The sequence below is a fragment of the Tamandua tetradactyla genome (assembly GCF_023851605.1).
Source record: "Tamandua tetradactyla isolate mTamTet1 chromosome 22 unlocalized genomic scaffold, mTamTet1.pri SUPER_22_unloc_3, whole genome shotgun sequence".
Classification (NCBI taxonomy): domain Eukaryota; kingdom Metazoa; phylum Chordata; class Mammalia; order Pilosa; family Myrmecophagidae; genus Tamandua; species Tamandua tetradactyla.
In genome coordinates this window covers 571,771-595,133 of record NW_027518253.1, presented here as the reverse complement: position 1 = coordinate 595,133, position 23,363 = coordinate 571,771, and the positions used below count along the sequence as shown (strand labels likewise).

At 34.9% G+C, this 23,363-nt stretch overlaps 1 protein-coding gene across 1 annotated transcript; it reads left to right on the top strand.

The window, feature by feature from the left end:
* The first annotated feature begins 11,928 nt into the window (after positions 1 to 11,928).
* LOC143673000 (olfactory receptor 5M5-like) lies at positions 11,929 to 12,867 on the top strand. The gene has a single exon (XM_077147390.1). It carries the CDS (start codon positions 11,929 to 11,931, stop codon positions 12,865 to 12,867), a length of 939 nt encoding a protein of 312 aa, XP_077003505.1.
* Positions 12,868 to 23,363: the final 10,496 nt, after the last annotated feature.

Genomic DNA, 23,363 nt, shown 5'->3' with positions numbered 1-23,363 from the left:
TAAATTTATCCAAACTAAAGCATCCAGAGAAAGATACCTTGGATCAGGAAGGCTGATCTGGGAAGGCATGTGGCTGGCCTCTTCTGGTCCCTGTTCCAGGTTCATTGCTTCCACTTTTTTTTTTTTTTTTTTTTTTTTTTTAAACATTTTCTTGTTTTATTGTATTCTGTTTCTCCGTTTTTGTTACATGGGCTGGGGCCGGGAATCGAACCGAGGTCCTCCGGCATAGCAGGCAAGCACTTTGCCCGCTGAGCCACCGCGGCCCGCCCTCATTGCTTCCACTTTTGATGCCAGTAGCTTCCTCTCAAAGCATCTGTGGACCTGCACTTGGCACTGCCAGGACACAACTCTGGGTTCTGGCTTACTTAACATCTCATGGGAAGGCACATGACATTGTCTGCTGGTTTCTGCCCATGTCTAGGCATCTGCTCTCTCTGTCAGCAGTCCAAGCATCTCTAGACATCTATGTCTATCAGCTCTGAAGCAACTGTTCTCCAAGTGTCTGCATCAGCTTTCAGCTTTCTCCAAAATGTTTCCAATTTTAAAAGACTCTGGTAAACTAATTGAAGAGGTGGAATCACATCTCTATCTGTCACATCCACCATTGGATACATCTCATCCTCTTGGAGATAATCTAATCAAAAGGGTTTTGACCCTACAATATTGAATAAGGATTATATATATATGGTCATGGCTTTTCTGGGGTCCACAATACTTTCAAACTAGCACAAGTGGCATTCTAATTTTATCTCTTAGAATGCCTGGAATATTTATTTGTTTGTTTTCAAAGTTTATGAACCTAAAATTGAGGTTCTGAAACCCCAAATGCAGGGATAACTTGAACATGATTGACTATTTCTATGTAACAAGTAGATATAGATGCATGTCTAATATTCCAGGCACTGTGGACCCAAGGATGAGTGACATTGAACTCTAGGCGCTCTGGGCTCTGCCATTTGGGTGAGTCAACCCTTCCTGTACCCCCACCCCAAAAATCAAAAGTCATAATCCTTCATATCAGAAAAATCTGAGTTGAAACTGTATTCAGAACTTTCTACCTGTATTTATTGAAATGTTACCAAAATTCTGTAAAATTCAGTTTTCCAACTAATGGGATTAATAATAGTTACTTTCTAAGATTTTAGTAAGGATTGCATGAGACAATGTAATTAAAACACTTGGAAACCACTGAATATTAGCTGCAATTTTTATTGGTAAGTTCTCAATAAATTATTAATCAGTGAATACATTTAAATTATTGTAAATGCTTAAAACATATTTTGTTAGCAAGCTGGGACCTAGTATTTCTTAATGTATTTTAGTAATTTTTTACCGTTTGCACCCCTAGATTAGGACTGCTTGCTCTGATAACTTGAGAGGAAGAGAATGTCCTGAAACATAGCTGGTTGTACCTCTTATCTATTTCAAAGTATGTTAGAAACTGTACCACCAGGAATTCTACCTTGTATACTTTTTCCTGGTCACATATCTGCAGCCCTATATAACCTGTTGCTATCTGACAATAAACGTGTCTGCTGACAGATGTCTGCAGAAACCCTGATCCCAGTCTTTCCTTCTTTTCATTTCTTGGTACTTCAAGCCTCGCTGCAGTAGACGACTGCAACACTTGTGAACTAGACTTTTCCAATATGTAGTGTTTCTGACATAAGACAATTCCAAGGAGATGTGGACATGTAGGTCTTGGGAGGATGGGTTCTGTGGGTGCAGATATGGTACAGGCATAGGTAGTGTGGATTTTCTGTTTAATAGATTTCTGCACTTCCTTATTTCTAATGCAATGGCATTTACTTTTTGGGGGGATGGGTGCATGGTCGGGGAATCAACCCCGGGTCTCCCGCATGGAGGGAGAGCATTCTACCACTGAGCCACCTGTGCACCAGCATTGAGGTTTACTTTTTTTTTTTTTTGCATGGGCAGACATGGAACCCGGGTCTCTGTCATGGCAGACTAGAACTCTACCACTGAGCTACCATTGCCCATCCTGCAATTTCCTTTCATCTTCTATTTTTGTGTTTCAAAGTGGAAGTTTGGATAATTGACGAGACTTTTCTTCTCATATAATCAGTTAAAGGTTTAGATTTTTCCTCATTGATTTAATTGGCAGTTACTAATTTTACTCATTTCTTTTTTCAGTCCATTTGCATTGTTTTATTTCTCTAGTGGCTTCTTCTCTTACCCTTTGAATTATTTAGAAGAGTAGGTTTAATTAACATATATGTGTGGATTTTTAAAATTTATTATTATTGATTTCCAATTATTTCCATTGTTGACAGAGAAGATGCTCTTTGTGATGTTAATCTTTAAAAATTTATTGAGTCTGGTTTTATGGGTCAGCACATGGTCTCTATTGGTGAATATTCCATGTACACTTGAAAGGAATGTGTATTCTTCAGTTGTTGGATGTCATGTTCAGTAAATATCAATTAAGTGAAGTTAATTAATAACACTGTTCAGATATTATATGTACTCATTGATTTTAAATGCACTTGTCCTGAGAGAAACCAAGTGTTAAATATTCCTCTTTATTTCTGGTAATGCTTCTTATCATTTTGTTAATTTTTTAATTAAAAATGCATTTATATCTATCTACCTAGCAATCTATGTCTGGTATATCTCTCCATCAGTCTGGAAATCTATAACTTTAACTAATAAATTATTTGCATTTAATTAATTATTAGTGTATTTGGTGTATTTGCATTGTTATACTCATCCTCAATCCATCAACTTTCAATTTATTTTTTCTCTCTTTCAATTTTGCTTTGTTCTTTGTTCCTCTTTTCCTTGGTTCCACTTTTTCTGACATCTTCTGAATTGATTTAATACTGTGTTAGCATACCATTTATTTTCTTATTGCTTTTTAATTATCCCACTTTTCATCATTTTTATGGTTTCTCTACAAATTAAAATGTAAATTGTTAACTTATGACTGTGTTTAATACTTCATAATCTGTCACATCATATTTCATGTGATATGCTTCACATATGATAGGATAAGTATATATCATCTCCTATGCTACATGTTATTTTTGTCATTTATTTTACTTTTACATACTCTATAAACCCACATTATATTGAGGTTTTTATTTTTAGTTGAAATAGTCAGTTGCCTGCTAAAGAAATTAAAAAGAAAAATAATTGTTTTATTTACCCAAACATTTACCTTATCCAATATTCTTCATTCCTTTCTGTAGCTGTAATTTTTTACCTGATATCATTCTGCTATCACATTTTAAAAAAACTTATTTTATTATTTCTAATAGTGCAAGTCTGCTGGCAACAAATTAACTCAGCTTACTTATAGGATGGTATCTTAATTTTATCTTGTTTCTTGAGTAAATTTACAGGTTATAAAATTCTTTTTCATTTTTTAAAGCACTTTATAAGTATTATTCCAATGTCTCCTATCTACATTTGTTTCTGATAGGAAGTAAATCATCCTTAGCATTGTTGTTCTATTGTGTATAAATGACATTTCCCCAGGGTATTCTCTATCATTTTCTAGTATGTTTAATAATAAGCATGTACCTAGGTCCTCCTTTGTGTTGAACATGCTTGAGATTTGTTGACCATCTTGGAATTTAAATGGAAGTTTTCAACACACATAGAAGAGTGTCCCATAAAATTGGGTGAAACCCATCATGTGAGAACCACATGGGGAAAATGCCTAATGTCTACCCTCAGCTGAGTTGATCCTGAGTATGGCAGCAATAATAAAGGCATAGGACACCAGGATGAAGGTGAGGGAACTGGAGAAGATGAAGCCAGCTGATATGAGCATGGCATTTCCCTTGACATAACTATCAGAGCAAGAAAGCTTAATGAGGGGTGGGTCAGCACAGTAGAAGTGGTTCATGATGTTGGATCTACAGAAGCTCAAGCAGAAGGTCAAGATGGCCTGGAACAGACCATCTGAGAAGCTGTAGATATAGTGAAAAGTAGCCAGGCAGAGGCAGACTCTCCTGGACATTTTCACACTGTAGCACAATTGGTTGCATATGGCTATGTAGTGGTCATAAGCCATGCTGCCAGTATGCAGATCTTGATAAAGGAGGAGTGTGATGAAAACATAACACTGGGTGTGCCAGTTCAAAAGGATTATGTACCCTAGAAAAGCCATGTTTTAATACTGAATCAATCTTGTTTGGCCATCATTTCTCTTAATCCTGATTCAACACTGCTAATACCCCAGTTGTGGCTATTAGCCTTTGATTAAATGGAGATGTGACTCCACCTATTCCAGGTGAGTCTTAATGGAACCACCAGAATTCTTTAAGAGAGGAAGCATTTGGAGAGAGTAAGAAATGACAGAAGCAACAGAGATGAAAAAACATTCACAGCAGAGCTGACACAGATGGGGACATATGGAGAACAGAAACACAGATATTTGGAGCTGCTTGGAGCCCAGCAGATGCTGACTCAAAATATTAAGCAAGCCAGAACCCAGAGAGAGCCAAAGGAAGCCAAGAGCTGAAAGCCAACCCAGAGAAGCAAGGTGAGGAACCCTGACAGGAACAGAAACTGAAAGCAACATAGACCAGGAGCAACAGGCCAGTGTACGTTCCCAGATGACAGAGGTGATGTGGATAAATCAGTCTTCTTTGCATTAAAGTTTTTTACCTGGATGCCTTAGTTGGGACACTTTCACATCTTGAGAACTGTTAGGGTATAACTTATTAAATTCCCTTTTATAAAAGCTGTTCCAGTTCTACTATATCATATTCCAGCAGCTAGCAAAGTAACACACTGGATAAATTAGCCATCATAGGAAATCATCTTCTTTGATAAGAGCTGTCAACATCCATTGAGCTGCATTTGAGTATAGCACAAGTCCACAAAGTCTAATTTCGTGAAGACAAAGTACATGGGTGTGTGAAGGCAAGAATCCATTCTGATTAACATCATCATGTCCAGGTTGCCTAAGACAGCGACTAGGTAAGCAATCAGAAACAACACAAAAAGGTGAGGCAGGAATTCTGAGCAAACTGAAAGTCCCAGGAGAATGAATTCTGTTGTTGCACTGCCATTTTGAATGAACATCTGAGAATCTATGTTTGTCCTTGAAAGTATTGTTTACTTTCCCTATCCCATAATTCATACATTAAATTATTTTTATTTCACAGGACCATGAGTCTTTTTCTATATTTTTTACACTTTTTTCTTTGTATTCTTCCCAGTGGGCAATTTCTATGAATTGATCTTCCCACCCCCAATCCCGTTTTTCTTCCATCTTCAATCTAATATTTAGTCTTTCTTGTGAATTTTTCACTTCATGCATGTGCTCTTTCAGTTCTAGGATTTGCATGTGATCCTTTTCTGCACTCTACAAATTACTACTGTTTTTTTTCATCTATTTACTCAGGAAACCACCTAAAACAAATTTTCTGACATGTCCCTAACTTATTTGTAAGAGCTACTTTAGAGTTCTCTTGCTGCTAATTCATACAATTGCATCATCTTGGTATTTGTTTATACTGAATATATTTATTTGACATTAGGTTCATAGGTTTCATGTTTTTTCATCTTTAGTATTTTTTATTGTATGCTGGAAATTGTGGATGATATAATGTAAAGCATGCAGAAATATGTTGCTTTCCTAAAGGAAGGTTAAGTATTGTTTGGCCATACACTTTGTTCTGCTGGTTTGTTTTGACATCCATCAAAACCTGAGGGTAGATTTTGGGTTTCTGTAGGACATATACATAGTAGTCTTTATTCTGGGATGTAGGTTTTGCTCCAAAAGTGTGAATTTATGCTGTCTCAGCTCAGTCCTTGGGTTGTTGATAAGGTATCTCCATGCTTTCTACATCTGAAATCCATTCTCTCACAGTATTGTGCAAAACTAGTATTTCTATTCTCCTTTCAACATAGAAGAATTATTACCTGCTAAGTGTGGGCACATTGTTTGTTTTCTTCTCTTAAAGAGCTTGGTCCTGTGATGCAGATGTCAATGCTTAATAACAGATTCCCAAAAATTAGGTCCAAGTTTCAGTTGGACAATAAGTTCAGTGCTAGTCTTATTTTGAAATTAGACATAGAAATCTCTTTCTGCAATTGTAATGTGCACATACTGAATGCTGTATAAATACCTACATATACATACTAAATGGGAAAAGATATATGTTGTTTAGGATTAGCAGTATTTGTTTCAGGGTGAGGATTTACAATTGATTTATTTTCTTTACTTTTGTATTACTTTTCCCCTTTTGCTAAAAATAGTTTTATTATTATTACTATTTTTACATCATCATCATTAACATCTAATTAAAATGGTCAATTAACAAAAAAAGAAAAGTTGTCTTAAACATCAGCTGTAAAGACAATGGCATCATGGACAAAAAGAGAGTTCTTTCACCAAGCCTACGGAAACCTACACTGTTAAAAGATGCAATTACACCAATTGACACTCAGGACATTGTACTTTCACATATGCCTCATGTCTTGTCCTTTTTGCTTCCCTTGATGAAGATAACATGACTACAAAGTCATCCTTTAGGACTATGTTATCTTTCTAAACTTCTCAAGATGTTACTGAGCATTTTCTCCATTATGTCCCTTTTATTTCTTTGTAAATAGAAACTTTAGTGTACCTCAAATTCTATGTAATACTGTGGCAAAAATAAAAAGAAAATAAGGTTATGAAGTTGGTGGTGTTTAAGATAATGGGAAGTTCAAAGCTCTTTGGTAAACCATGGAGCACGTGCACTTTAAATGATGAAATTGCACCTCTGCCCAAATACTTAGTTTTCTGAAGAAAATTGGGGCCAAGTGCAGTCAGGTTATTTTGACATTTAAAAGAATTGATATGAAATCTGTCAATTTTAGGCACTGTGTGAACCAGAGAAAAGGATATTTGTGGGTGAAATACATACCCATTTTCCTCAATAAATTCAGTCAGAAGAGACATACATCTCAGTTCTTGGTTCTCTATACATTCATGCTTATTCCCTCTCTTTCACATTTCTCACTTTCTTTCCAGTAGCGATGAATTTCCCCAGTCCCTTTGTATCCTGTCATTCCCAGAAAATTCACACCAGAATAACAAACGAAAACCTTGAATGTCTCTTCAAATAATTTATATCTCACAACTCATATCTTCTCTTCCCATGTCCCCATTCATCTCATTCTCTTCATAATACACCAGACATCCCAACCATCCTAGCTCTATCTTCATTATATAATGAACTGGAAAACCACTTATCAGTACTTCCTCTGCTGACAATGAGATTTAAATTTAAATCATCTTTAACTTAAGCTACTGCAATGTTTTAACTTTTCTGCAATTGAAACCCATTTGACCAACACCAGGCAATGATCTCTAATAAACATAAAAGTTCATATTACTGATCATCTACGATGGTCCATGTCTTTCCATCAGTTGCACTTGGGCTAAAATTTAAGCACTTTACTTTATCACTGTCGATTAGTTCCTGTGACATCTTCCCATCCATCTCTCCAAATTCTTTTCCTAGCATTTTCTCTTTCAGTCATTCTGTTCCTGCTAGTTTCAATTTCCAGCTTTTCCTTGAACATGCTCAGCACATTTTGGTCTCAAGGTCATTGCAACCTGCTATTTCTTTTTTTTCCTGAGAGAATTGTATGACTCCCTTCATCACATCACTTACATCTGTGTCCTAATAAAACCTCCTCTGAAAGGTACTACCTGGTGACCTGTCAAATTAACTCCACTCCAAATTATTCTAGATTTATGACCCAAATTCTATTTTTCCTCCTATCACTTTCTCCAGTTATATCCATTTATATGTTTGGTGTCTGTACTCTCTCATTAAACTGTTAGCTGCATGAGGGCAGGAGATTCATTTGAGCTTTATCACCAGAACTCAGATGTGTGCCTGAGTCATAGTAGATATTATGCAAGTTAACAGTTGAATGATTGGATGAATCTGAGTTAATTTTGTCAACTCAGAACAGTTCTTTCTCATAGTATGTAGATTTTGTAGCTTCTCGATGTAACCAGTGTCTTTGTGGACACTAAGTTTCTACAAAGAAAACTCATAGCTACCTTGTAGAAAATGTACAGGAGAGACACCTAGAAATAGGAAGATCATTGAGTAACTACAATGTACCACTTTGTCCTACACTGGGGACAGGGCATGAAACAAAGCCCACTCCTATGTTTTGTTTTGTAATGATTGAATGAAAAGACAGAGAATGAAGCTAAGTTAAATCAATCGAAGAAGTTGAAGCACCTTGAGGTTGATTGCAGAGTGCAATTCCCACCCCTTGGCCTAAATGAGCAAATGAAGTATATACTTCCCTAGAGTCCCATGAGAGCTGGAATGAGGGAAAAGTTCCCCTACCACCTTCATCCCTAATATACATCTTGGCATGAATTTGCTGTAAATGGCTGTAGTCACTCTAGAAACTTTTAAATAAAACCAGAAGAGGATGAGAAGGACATTGGGCACCTCATCTTTCCTTCCCACTTCTGAAATTCTGCTGGTTGGTGCTTCCTTTTCACAAATTCAGTTGTTACCAAAGAGCACTACTGTTTTGTTTCATAGGGGTTGCACTCTAGGTGCACAAAGCAAGGCAGAGAAGAACGAACATTAATTCTAGGCTGTAATTAGGAGATGCAATCACTAAAACACCTGTATCAGCTATAAATATGCCTATGAATAATTATTTCTATAAAAGTTATGGTACAAGCTCACTAAGATATTGATTTTTGGTGGTTCTAAGTGTATTGTTTGTTTTCTTAAATGAAAAAAAATATATATGGCACAAGGCTCAGAATCAGAAAATACTTTGTCCACATTCATCAAAAATGTATTGATTTTCCAATGGAATTTCAGAATTCACAACTTGCTCTTTATACCATACACTATTTTTTCTTACATGTTACATATCAAAGTACTTAATATGTCAAGTCAAATAATATTTAGATATTTAAGTGTAAATGGAAATAATTAATGAATCCTATTGCCTCACCATTCTTAGGAGATTTATTCCCTGATGATTTGGGGAGTGGTTAAAAATCACATCCTCAATGAGTTTGGGATTCTCAGAAGAATAAAAGGTACCGGGTGTTCACAGTGAGAATGGCTTTCTGCTCAAATAATTGAACCATAGAGATTTGGTTCCTGTATGATAATTTGGTTATAAACATTTCAGTTTTCTCTTGTCCTTGGCTTCTGTGGGAAATTACTCTCCTTTTCAGGTAGGAGTACATGTATTTTGATTTTAGAATCCAGAAATAAATATTTAACAAGTAAATATGAAATAAAAGTTTGAAATCTTTATGCTGATTAATTACTAAATGTCTCTATTAAAATGAGAAGCTAATTATGTTCTATTCTCAAGTAGACTTATTTACTAATGTACAATGGAGTGATATTTACATAATGGAAAGTGAACTAGACCTAAGAGATCATTCATTCCACCCACAATTATTTACAGCTTACAACTGAGAAAGCACTGCTCCAGGTGCTGCTAACGGTATAGTTGTAGATCAAACAAAATACTTGACCCAAAGTTGACTTTGATGTTGACTTTTCTTCTGTGCTAGACCTGAATCTATCACCAAATAATGATTGTATCTACAACTTATTGGGTACTTACCACGTGACATGCCTCTTTGCAAAGCTTTACCTGAATTAACTCACTTGCATGGAAGGAGTTCCTATTATTAACTGCATCTTATGGATGAGGAAATGAGGCAAAAAGAATAATAATGTGTCCAAAGCACACAGAAAAGCTTGGATATCCACCTAGGAATTCTGGGTCCAGAATATTTCCCCATAACTGTTATACTCTGTTAATTCTCAATAATTAAGCATTCTTATTCTCCATTTATTCATGAGCTAAAATAAGAGCATGATATTCAATAATCTTTCCGATATCTTCTGAGTTAATGTGGTTACTCTTTTAAAGTATAAGAATAATATTGTGGAATGTGCAGTAACCATTTCATGATGAATTGGCCACTTTGGGGTTAATAATCTATCATATATCAATCATCTATCTATTTATCTATCTGTCTATTTACCTATCCAACCTAAGTCTAATTAAAATTTATTTTGTAAGATGCCTTTTCTAAATTTCTTTTTACCCTTCAATTTGAAATATAACTCCATGTAAAGGAGACACCACTCTTGTTAAAACTGAAGACTACTCTTTTAGACTCTGTGGGACACTGAGCATTGGCAATAAGCACTTACATGAGAGAACCCCAGGGTGAAGGTGAAAAGACAAAATCTGGGACACAACAGAGCCATTTATCCACCTACAAATGCTTCTCTCTCAAGTGTCCTTTAACAAACCACATAGGATGCTGTATTCTGCCACCATCAATAAAGTTTATTACCGTAAAGTGCTTGGTGAAATTATCTGGGAAGTTCATTTGCTTGCTGTACCTCTTTTTCACACGATCAAGTATGAATAAATGGTGATAGTAATTATTTTAATTCCTGACTTATGTTTCATAAATAAAGACATCCAAAATACAAGGGCATCTAGCTGTCTTTTTTGTCACTTCAAACTAAGGAATGTGAACAAGTTGGCACCTTGTACAAAGCATGAGAGGTAGATAGTGGACAAAAAGAGGAATCATGTATTGAAGTCCAGTAAATTTTGCTATGACTGCATTCTGGCACCAAATGAATATTTATCCTTCTGATAATTATTAGGACAAAATTCATTTGAACTTTCTTTATGAGTTCAAACAAATAAAAGAAAAATAATTATGATTTTTAAAAAATTTATTTAACCTGTCTTGCACCATATTATCTTAGTCAATAGGTTCGAATTCTTCACGTCTGGAATAAGGTAATACAATGCAGAAGAAATTTTGGCTGATACATTTCTGGAGTGCTTGACAAAGAGAACTATATACAAATGAACCACTATATTTTAAAAAGGGACCATAATATTACCATACATGGTTACCTGTGACTGAAAGAGGAGGTAGAATTTTCAAAGGTGATTTTTCTGCTTACATTCATCATAGCTAAATGTGGGGTGATGCACTTCATGTTGACTTAAGGACCACCTCAATTGTTTGGTTAATATAATTGCTATTTGACCATGACTAGGTATATTTAAATAAATTAATTTGATGTCCTTTTATAGTGTTTTAGTTAATTTGCAAGAAGATAGGCTGAGATTGAGTAGCAAGTTCATTATGACTAGGGAATTTTTCTGAACGTTTTTTGTCATTGTTGTTGTTGTTCACTTAAACCAGAATAGAAAACTTTTTATATCTTATTTTTCCCTAATCACTTCTGCATGCCTTATGATAATAGTATCTACCTATAAATTTAGTGACAAGAGGGACAATTAAGGCAGACTAGAGTTGAGAACCTGACCATACATTGCAGGGTGAGGGAACAGAGTGAAGATGCTCAGAGAGGCAGGAAAGAGGTCCAATTCTGTAAGGATACCACACTGATATTAGATCCATGTATTCCCAATCCATTCAGGTGTGCACAGAAACCACCCATCAGTTCCATTTTACCCAAGTCCATTCAGCTGGACATGGCATAGGTAAGTTTCAAGATTAATGCCTTAGCTACCCCATAAAAAGGTATACTATAAACAAAGATAACAATAGCAAGAAAAGCAATATTTTCATCCATTTGTAAAAGGGAATTGTAAAGGGACAAATATCACAACGATTTCCAGAAATTGTGCTATTGAAATGAAAAGGAAGACTGCCTTTATATATAAGGACCTTTATATCAATTTAGACATTTAGCATATAAATCACATGCTTAAGAGGTTCTCTCTCTCTCACATATAATTACATGATTTGACTGAAGAGGAAGGAGTATCAGATGGCCTGAGGGGGTAATGGATAAATGATGGCCTGATGGGGTAATGGATAAATGACAACACACCAATAATTTGTAATTCCTTTCTGCAGACTTCAATAGAAGCCAAGAAAATACAATGTTAATGAAAAATTACACACCTGTGACTGAGTTTATTCTCCTGGGACTGACAGATCAAGCTGATTTGCAACCTCTCCTTTTTGTGGTATTCCTACTGATCTATCTCATCACAGTAATTGGCAACATGACCATGATTTTGTTAATCAGAAATGACTCAAAACTTGACACCCCAATGTATTTCTTCCTCAGTCACCTGTCCTTTGTAGATGTCTGTTATTCCACCACTGTCACTCCTCAGATGCTAGTAAATTTCTTATCCAAGAGAAAAACCATTTCCTTCATTGGTTGTTTTATACAATTCCACTTTTTCATTGCCCTGGTGATCACAGATTATTATATGCTGACGGTCATGGCTTATGACCGCTACCTGGCCATCTGCAAACCTTTGTTATATGGGAGTAAGATGTCCAAACACACCTGCATCTCTCTGGTCACTGTTCCCTATATTTATGGCTTTGCAAATGGTCTTGGCCAGACCATCCTGATGCTGCATCTGTCCTTTTGTGGACCCAATGAGATCAACCACTTTTACTGTGCAGACCCACCTCTCTTAGTCCTCGCCTGCTCAGACACCTATGTTAATGAAACTACCATGTTTGTTGGTGCTGGGTTCAACCTCACCTGTTCTCTCACCATGATCCTCATCTCTTATATTTTCATCTTCACAGCCATTCTGGGCATCCACTCAACTGAGGGGAGGCACAAAGCCTTCTCCACCTGTGGGCCCCATCTGATGTCTGTCACCATCTTTTATGGAACTCTGCTGTGCATGTATTTGAGGCCCCCTTCTGAGACATCTGTACAACAGGGGAAAATTGTTGCTGTCTTTTATATCTTTGTGAGCCCTATGTTAAATCCTTTCATCTATAGCCTGAGGAACAAAGACGTCAAAAGAGCACTAAGGGAAGTTTTTCAAAAGAAATTGTTTGCTAAATAAGCATTTTCTTTAATGAAGTTACACAATACATCTTCATTAACTGTTCTGTTAGTGAGTACCTTAAATTATGAATCACTCTGTCTTTGAGTAATTTTTGTTTTTCTTACTTCACTTGTGGAATTTGGAACAATGTATCAAGTTATTTGGTAGAGTATACAGTGTCCTCTCAATGAATTAAAACATACACACACAGGGACACACGCACACTCAGAAATTCAAGATAAACCAAAAGTACCGATACTGCTCTATAAAACCAGGAAACAACAGATGGTTCCATCTTTAGTGGTCATACTTGTGCAAAGGTATGTAAGACAGAATTATGTCATGCTAAGGCAAAGTCAACTTATCACATTATATACTGCTTAATAATTTCCATGCTATTTTTCAGATATCCTCCATCCACAGGAAGTGCATTTTTATTCTTTTATAGAGATTATATACCAGAGAAAATCTTTTTGGTATGTCTCAGTTTATTTCTCTAAGAAAATCTTTGGAATGATCTTTCCAGTAAAATGGACTTCTCATAAACCTTTTGTTAGCCATTTTATTGAGATATATTCTCATACAAAACCTCCATCCAAAGTATGTATTCAATGGGTCACAAGGTCATCAAATAGCTGTGCATTCCTCATTGCAACCTATTTTAGAACATTCTCATTACTCAAAAACAAAAAACCCTTGCCCTCTATCCTTCCCTATTGACCTTTAGCATTAGTATGTTGGATATTATTATTGATAATAGATTGTTAAAATAGTAATGTTAACTTCAGTCCACAGTTTGCAATAGTTACCTTATTCCCATAAACCATTCTATCATTAACTCCTTGTAATAGTGGCATGCATTTGTTCTAGTTCATGAAAGAGCATTTTTATTTTTCACTATGAATCACAGTCATCATCCATCACAGAGTTCAGTGTGGTACACAGATCCTCCTAGTGACATACACGGTACTAAACTTACCCTTTCAACCACAATTTCATACATAATTCAGTGCTGTTAATTACACCGATTGTGCTGTCCTAGGATGGCCTCTGTCCATTTCCAAATATTTAAATCCAATGTAGTTAAAAATTCTTCACACATTAAGCACCTGGTTCCCATTCTCTATCCCAGTCTATCTCCTGGAAATGTATATTCTAGATTTTAACTCTATGAGTTTACCTATTATAATTAAGTTTTCTTAGTGAGATCATAAAATATTTTTCCTTTTGTGTGTCTGACTTATTTCAGTCAACATAATTTCCTATAGGTTTATCCATGTTGTTTCATGTTTCATTCTTTCTGACTGCTATATAATATTTCATCATATGCATATACCACATTTTGTTTATCCATTGTTCAGTTCATAGGGTTATTTCCATCCTTTGGCAATTATGAATAATGTCACTGCAAAACTGTTCTGCCAATGTCTGTTTTCATACAAGCTTTCAGTTCTTCTGCGTCTGTACCTCATAGCAGAATTGATGGATCATATGGCAGTTCTACTGATAGTTTTCTGAGGAAGCACCAAGCTGTCTTCCATAGCAGCTGCAACATTCTACATTCCTTCCAGCAACGAATAAGTGTTTCTATTTTTCCACATCCTCTCCAACACTTGTAGTTTCCTGTGTGTTTATAGAAACCATTTTAATAGTATGAAATGATATTTTGTGGCTTTGATTTTCATATCCGTAATAAGTAGTGAAGTTGAGCATCTTCCTGTTGCTTTTAATTGTTGGTATTTCCTCTTTGAAAAAAATGTTTGTTCATGTCTTTTGCCCATTTTTAAATTTGGTTGTTTGTCTTTTTATTATTGAGCTATAAGATTTCTTTATATATTCTGGTATTAAGCCCCTTGTCAGATATGTGGTTTCCAAATATTTTCTACTAAGGAGTAGACCCCCTCTTCACCTATGACAGTCCTTTGAAACACAAATATAGTCAATTTTGAGGAGGTCTTATTTATTCATTTTTTCTTTCATTTCCTGAGTTTTAGGAGCAAAGTATAAGAATTCTCTGCCTTTCATGATATGTTTTATATGCTTCCCTACATCTTTTGCTAAAGTTTTTATGTTAGTGTTTCTTAAATTTAGGTTTTTACTTCATTTTATTTAATTTTTGTATGGTTGTAAGTGAGATAAGTATCCTGTTTCACTCTTTTGGATATGGGTTTCCAATTCTCCCAACAACATTTATTGGAGAGACTGTTCTGTCTAAGTTGAGTGGAGCTGAGAACCTTGTCAAAAGTCAAGTGACAGTAGATCTGAGGGTCTATGTTTGAACTTTCAGTTCAATTCCATTGATCAATCTGTCTACCTTTATGTTAGTACCATGCTGTTTTGACCACTGTAGGTTTGTAATATACATTTAAGTCAGGAAACATAAGTCTTCCATCTTCATTCTCCATTTTCAAGATGTTTTTGGCAATTTGAAGTACCTACCCTGGCAAATAAATTTGATAATTGATTTTTTCCATATCTTGAAAATAGACCATTGGGATTTTGCTTGGTATTGCATTACCTTTGTACATGAATGTGGGCAGTATTGAGATCTGAGCAATATTTCATCTTCCAACCCATGAACACAATGTCATTTTATTTATTTAGTTTTTCTTGGATTTCTTTGAGCAAAGTTTTGTCATTTTCTGAATGTAGACCCTTTATATGCTTGGTTAAGTTTAGTCTTAGATATTTGATTTTTTAAATTCCTATTGTAAATGGATTTTTTTTCTTGATTTCCTACTCAGTGCATTACTGGTATATAGAAACACAACAGATTTTTGTGTGTTGACATTGTATCCTCTCATATTGCATTCTTGTTTATTATTCTAGTAACTCTATTATAAATTTTTCAGTATTTTCTAAATATAAAATATAAATATAAAATCATGTCATCCTCAAAGAGTGAAACTTTTAGTTCTTTCTTCTCAAATTGGATGCCATTTACTTCTTTTTCATGCCTCACTGCTCTAGCTAGAAATTCTAACAAAATTTTGACTAACTGCAGACAGAGGACATCTTTTTCTTGTGCCCCATCTTAGAGGGACAGTGCCCAGTTTCATATATTTCCATTATATCACATTGAGTACATTACCTTTGAGTCCCACCTTTCAAAGTGTTTTTATCAAGAGAGGAAACTGGATTTTTTTCAAATGCCTTTTCTGCATCAATCAAGATACTCTTGTGGTTTTTCCCTTTCAAATATTAATTGTGGTATATATGTTAATTTATTTTCTTGTTTTGAAGCAATATTGTGTACTTGGAATAAAATCCAATTCATCATGGTGTGTAATTCTTTTACTGTACAGTTGGATTTGATTTGCAAATATTTTTGAGGGCTTTCACATTTGTATTTATTGGAGAGATAGGTCTGTAATTTTTTTCTTGTAGTATATTTTTAAGACTTTGGTATCATGGTGATATCAACTTAATAGGAATGAGTTTGGTAATGCTCCCACCTCTTCAATTTTTAGGAAGAGGTTCAACAGGATTAGTATTAATTCTTCTTGGAATGATGAGTAGAATTTACCTGTGAAGTCATCTGGCACTGGGCTTTAATTTGTTGTAAGGTTTTTGATGACTGATTCAAACCCTAGAGATTGATTTTTTGAGGGCTTATATTTCTCTTAAGTCAGTGTAGACTGTTCTTGGGTTTTTAGGAATATATCCATTTCTTCTATACTGTCTACTTCTAAGGCTTTTGAAGGAGATATCAAAGTCTTCAGACTATTTCATTTTTAACTTATATGTAACTCCAACAGTGTTTGATGCCTCTTCTCTACTCTTTCATTATCACTGCTTATCCATAAAAAAATCAGGTTCCATTATTTTATTATTTTATTTTTTGCATGGGCAGGCACCAGGAAATGAACCTGGGTCTCTGGCATGGCAGGCAAGAACTCTGCCTGCTGAGCCACCATGGTCCACCCAAAAAATCAGCTTCCATTTTGATCTTTTGTCTGTATCTATACATCTATACGTATACACGTATGTGAATATATATATTTGATCATATAACATTTTCATACTTTATTGTTAATTTAAATATATGTTCTTCATTTCCTTTTTAGGTCCTTTTCTTGCCTATTTTCAAATTGTGTTACTTATCTACATTTTTTTCTTATTCATTTTAAGACCTTTCCCTGGAGGTTTTAAACTCTTTTCTTTTAATTTCTTCCATTTTAAACTTTAGTTTTTCATTGGATGTTTTGAAATGAAAAAACTTTAGTTTTAAATATTATTAAGCTGTATTGTATCATTAAGATACAATTTATTGTTTCTTTGTTTACTCTGAGGAATTTAAGTTCTTTCCCACTTATGATCTATTTGACATTTACCTGAATTATTAAATTGGTTTTATGGCTTCATTACCTAAATGTTTTTTTTTTTTTAGTTTTCATGGGCAGGCACCAGGAATCGAACCTGTGTCTCTGGCTTGGCAGGCAAGAATCCTGCCACTGAGCCAGTATCACACTGTCCCTTAAATTTTTAATGTGAACTATTTACAACATAAAATCAACAGTAGAAAATAACACAGAGACCACCTGTTTAACCATGACTAATTATCAGTAAATCTTCACACAAAGGTCCATTTGTGGCACTTTTTTGAAAGTTATAAGATATTATATTTGAGTTCTCCTTGGCTGATAATATTCCTTTGTCCATTTTGTACTATGAATTTGATGTTCTTAAGCCTATGAAGAGTTATATAATTTGTAAGGTTTTTATGTACTCATAGAATTATTCAATATTATTTTAATGATATAAATGGAATGAGATTATCACTTATAAATTTTTAACCTCCATTAAACATTGTTATGTATATCTATGCTGATGCACATAGCAGTAATTTGTCTCTGCAATTGCCAGCATATAAATATGCTCTAAAATATTTCAACTATTCCACTTCTGATGAATTATTACATTGCTTCTAGTTACTTCCCAACACAAAAATCCAGCAATAAAAATCTTCGTGTAATGGTCACTCCGGTAGAATTCTCGCCTGCTATGCCAGAGACCCTGTTCGATTCCTGGAGCCTGCCCACATCAAAAAAAAATCTCTGTGTAGCTCTGCATTGATACTTCTGAAAGATTTCCTCTCATGTATATACATTACTGTAATTGTTGAGTTAGAAGATGTGAGTGTCTTTATATTTGCTATATGTTCTCAAATCGTTCTTTTAATTTACATTCCATGAATATGTATGAGGGTTCCATTTACTCTTTCTCAACACAATATATGGTCACACCTTCAAAGGGTTCTTTGATCTGATGAACATAAAATACATTCTCATTTTCTGTTTAAGGTTTTGGATTTTTCATCATGAGTGAAGTTAACTACTTTGAAAGGTCTTATTAATTCAAGATTACTCTTCTCAGCTGGATGCCCATATTCATCGTCCAATTTGGTTGTTTTATATCTTATTTTATCCTTTTTCAAGATCCCTATGGATTCTGTACTAGGTACCAGGTTCCATGCAATACAAATGTGTTCAACCTGTATTTAATTTATTTGTTTTTCTTTATCTTGCATGGGCAGGCACCGGGAATTGAACCCAGGTCTCTGGCATTGTAGGTGAGAACTCTGCCTGCTGAGCCACTGTGACACCTCCCAGTTCAACCTGTTCCTGTCTTTATTTCATTTTTGTGTATAATATACTTGGAGGTGTTCAAGTCTTTCATTTTATTGCAGTTCAAAATTTATCACTTTTTCTTTATGTTTGGTTTTAGTTTATCTTCTCCAGAAAGTAGTTCCTATTATTAAAATACTTTTCAGTTCTTCTTTATCCTTACACATGTTTTATTATTTCATATATAAAAATTGAGAGGTATGTGTAAAACTATTCCATGATCATTGTGAATTTATCTATTTCCCTTGAAACATCCTTTCTCTTTAAATATTAAGATTGCATTTTTAGTTTCTTTGACATAATTAAATATTCTTGCTCATTTTATCATTTTGTAATTCCTATCCAATATTTGATAGTGATAAAATTGTAAAAGTCTATTTTTCTTACATTGATAAATTAAAGGAGTGCAGTTGTTGTTTTGGATAGCTGGTGCTTATTGTACGCAGTTCTTTCCCTTTAATTCCATACTCACTGAGTTGGTTTAGTTAGGGAGTTTAGTATTTTACTGTAAACACTGATATTTTGGTATACATTTCACCATCATATATATAGTGCTTTTAAAAATATATTCTATGCTTACAGATATTAAATTGTGTTTTTGCTAAAATTTATTTTTCTTTTTAGCTCTTGTTGATAGTTACATTTTATATTTTCTATTTTACTACATTGCTTTAACATTTACTATACCTATATGATTGAACTAAAATGCTAATCAATTTACTTCTTTTATTTGCTTGTATGATTACACTAATAATGTTAAATTTGTATTTAAGATCAATATACCTTTAAATTTACTTATGTTTGCCAATAATTTAAAGATGTTTTTACTGTCCTTTTACATTCCACTTTTCCTTCTGGGTTTAGATTTCTTCTGCATGATATACACCATTAATTACTTTTCTCAGTAAGAATCTTTGTGAGAAAAATTTGGTTTGTGCTTTCCTGGAAATGACTGTTTTTTAATTTTGTTCTTAAAGACGAGTTCATTTGTGTATAGAAATCTAGATTGACAGATATTTAACTTCAGTAGGAAGTATTAGCTCATATTCTGGATTCTATTAGTTTGTTGCACAGCAAGACCATACTACCAGGCTATTTGTTATCATTTTGTATGCAAAATAACTTTTCTTCCTTTTTTCTTTTAAAAGCTTCTATTTTCAATTTTGTTAATCTTCTGTTTCAGTTTCTGTCTAGATTGGTATATCTCATGTGTATCCTTTTCTATTTTCAGTGTCCCTTTCTCTAGATAAGTCACATCATCTTATGATATGTTCTCCCACTGTCATATATTTTTAATTTGTGTGATTTTTCAGCATTATAATTCTAACATCATTGTGTGATTGATTTATGACTGTATCATTGTCATGGTCAAGTTCATGTGTCAACTTGGCCGGGTGGTGGTACCTGTTTGTCTGGTTGGGCAAATGTTGGCCTGTCTGTTGCAGTGAGGACATTTCATAGAATTAGATCATGATCACGTCAGTTGCATCCACAGCTGATTCCATTTGTAATCATCCAAGGAGAGTGTCTTCTGCAATGAGTGATGTTCAATCTAATCACTGGAAACCTTTTAGGGAGGATTCAGAAGAAAAAAGCTCTCTTCCTGCTTTGGCCGGAAGCCTCCCTATGGAGTTCATTCAGACTCTCCATCAAAATTGTCAGCTTCACAGCCTGCCCTGTGGATTTTGGAATCTCTGTTCCCACAGTCACATGAGACACTGTTATAAATTTTATATTTGTGAGTGTGCCCTGTTGATTCTGTTTCTCTATAGAACCCTAACTAATACAATCATCTTCTAGACTTTCTACTCCATAAGGTCAAAGACAATGTCTGTTTGGGGACACTTTGAAAGCCAGCATTTATCACAAAACTTAGAATATAGACAGTTCTCAATAAATACTTTCTGCATTAATAAATTAACATTTTACCTTTTGCATTCTGGTTGAGTACATGCTCGATTCACCATTACTCTTCAATATGATCTTCCTATACTCACAACATAAAATTTGATTGTGAGACTTAAAATATGCATGTCTCATCCCTCTCCCAATTAAAAGAAAATGTTTTCTTTTAGCACTTTTAAAAAGAAAAATGAATGAATGAATGTTCAGAATACCTCTATACTCAGAGAATGTTAAGTACTGTGTGAATTTGTCACATTTGATTGCTGAACTATCAACAACTTGATGTAAAGAACTACATCCTCCTGTTTGAATCCCAGACTCACAACTTAGTAGTTGTATATGCTGTAATAATTCATTTAACTTCTCTTTAATTCAGCTTCTCATGTATAAAATAGAGTTAATAGTACTAACCCCCTATGTAGTTATGTGATGAGTAAGTGTGCTAATGCATTTAAAGTACTAAGCCCGCAGGTCTCGTGTATGTTAGGTATTATATATCTATTAACTATATTTAATTATGAAAATTCTGATTTCCTTCCTGTGATTACTTAAACATACTAGTTGCTCATTCCGTATCACTTCCTTACAGATGTTACCAGACACAGGCTGTGGATTTTTTTTGCCCAATGTGCTCAATGACCAATTCCTGAAACACCAAGATTTCAAAGAGAGAAAGGGTTTATTACTACACACATAGTAGGAAAACAGACAGACTAATGGCCCCAAAATCTGTCTGCCTGAACTGCTGTGATTTGGGGAGTTTTGTTAGAGAGAAGGTAAGCAGGGTTTAGGATAATGAGCACCATTGCTCCAGATGATGTAGTTAGAGGTGTTTTGATTATTGAGCATGTGCAGATTGATTAAATGCTTAGTCACAGAATGTATAAAAGAAAATGGCAGAGTGCCATCCAGATGACTCATAAGTTAAAGTCTAAACCACTGTGCATGTCAGGTGGGCCCACTTAGGTTAAATCCAGTTTCAGTCATTAAGATAATTTGGGACTTGGGGTGGGTTCATTCCAGGAAGTCCCAAGACCCTTCATTAGCAGCCATTAGGGATTATTTTTAGTGATTATAAGACTAAATTTGAAAAACTGGATAACTAAATTAGTCACAAGGTTTTTAAAATCTCAGGGACAGATGATAAGGCCTATATAATTATTACCAGAGATCAAGGCTGGATTTCAGGTATTCCCCTGCCTACTCCAATCAAAAAGCAAAAAGGAATATTTGCATCAAAATCATCCCTTAAATCTTAATTTCTCGGTTACACAGACTTTCATTTTTTGAGGGTAAGGAACTTTGCTCAATAAAACACAAAGATACCTGAGAGGGAAAAACAAATTTGCTGCATATTTGCTGCATTAAATGAACATTACATCTCCTTAATTCATTCACCTATGGTTGTTGATCAACTATTATCTAACAGGATGTGTGCTAGATGGGGAGAATACTGTCCTTGCATATAAGGAGTCTAGTGGAGGAAATAGATACAGGCACTTATAGTTACCACTCAGTGTGTAGGTACTTTGACAGGTATAAGGCAGAAAGCTGGAATAGTCTGGGAAGTGGAGGTGGAGACCAGGCTCAGTTCTGTGGAGGCAGAGAAGGCTTCAACCTGAAACTGTGTTGCTATCAAGAGCAAATTGTATCTTGTGAAATAAAGGGCTGAATGGAAGGAAACTGAGGAAGGAAACAAATGTTGAGGGAAGGAAAGATGAACTAAGATTATGAGACTGGAATAAGAATGCTAACAGTGAAAAATGAGGAAGCATTCTACTAAGTATATGAAAAGAATTCAAACCTGACCCTGCAATTTACTAGTTATGTGCCTCTGGGTGAGTCAGTCAGTCACTATTCTTTAAGTTTAACATTGTTTTTCTGGTGGAAAGTTGAGGATGGAGAGGATATAGTTTAATAAAAAATAAACAGAACACATAAAAAGCAGACCATCATTAAAATTTTAAGATAAACCTTCTTTGTATGCCTTCCATAGAACTTTAGTATAAACAATATTAGAACAGGACCAGCATATTATAATCTGGTTCATTTATTTTTCCAAGTATGCAACTGAGCTAAATGTTACTCATTTTGCTCAGAGAATTATTTGGTGGCAGATGTGCATATTGGCTCCCAGTTCCATTCAGAACAATTGTTCATTTGAAGGAATTCTCTGAGCACAGAGAGAAAGGCCAGAGAATTGGTGCTGTCATGAGTCACTGACCATGTACATCTTATCAGTACTGCCCACTGATGTGCTGAGCATTAGACAGTGTCCACCTCTACTGAGGGTTGACACAGCTCAAAGCTGCATGGGTCAAAATTCACATCTTTCTGCTGACTCTGAAACTCATGTCTCAGCCTGGAACACCATCTGTGCACTCTTTCTTTCTTTCCGGAGGTTCTGGGGCATTGCCTCTAAGGTCCTTATCTCTTGAGTTCAATAATTTCTTCTCCTTCATCATCTGTTTAAAAATTTCTAAATTGTCAATATAGTTAGAAGAAAAAGAGGGTGAAGTGAAGGAGATGTATGTTGATCCCTCTAATCTGCTTATCCCACATATGTAGACAAAATCCTTTCGAAAACAGATTATAAAAGAAATCAGAATTTATCTGTCCTTCCTATGGCATAGAGTTTGATACATCCTTGATGTCAAAACACTAATTTATTTTTACTGCAGCTCCCTATTTCCAGTAAATGAGACAGCTATATTTAGAAGGATTTTAAGTCACTTTAAGATTGTTTCTTAAAGGTGACTGATTATTATGTCTTTACTGTCTATTTCGAACATATTGCTCGTCTCCACCTTTGCAAGGAATAAATGACAAAGTGCCCTGCAATCTACCTGGACAAATTTACTTTTGGTACACTCTGTTTTGTATGTGATCCTTCCTGGTTTTAGTAGCAGAGTTGGAACCTTAAGTAATTCCCTGAAAAGAAGGTTTATCAGAATTTGCTTTCATCTTTTTGGACAATACCCT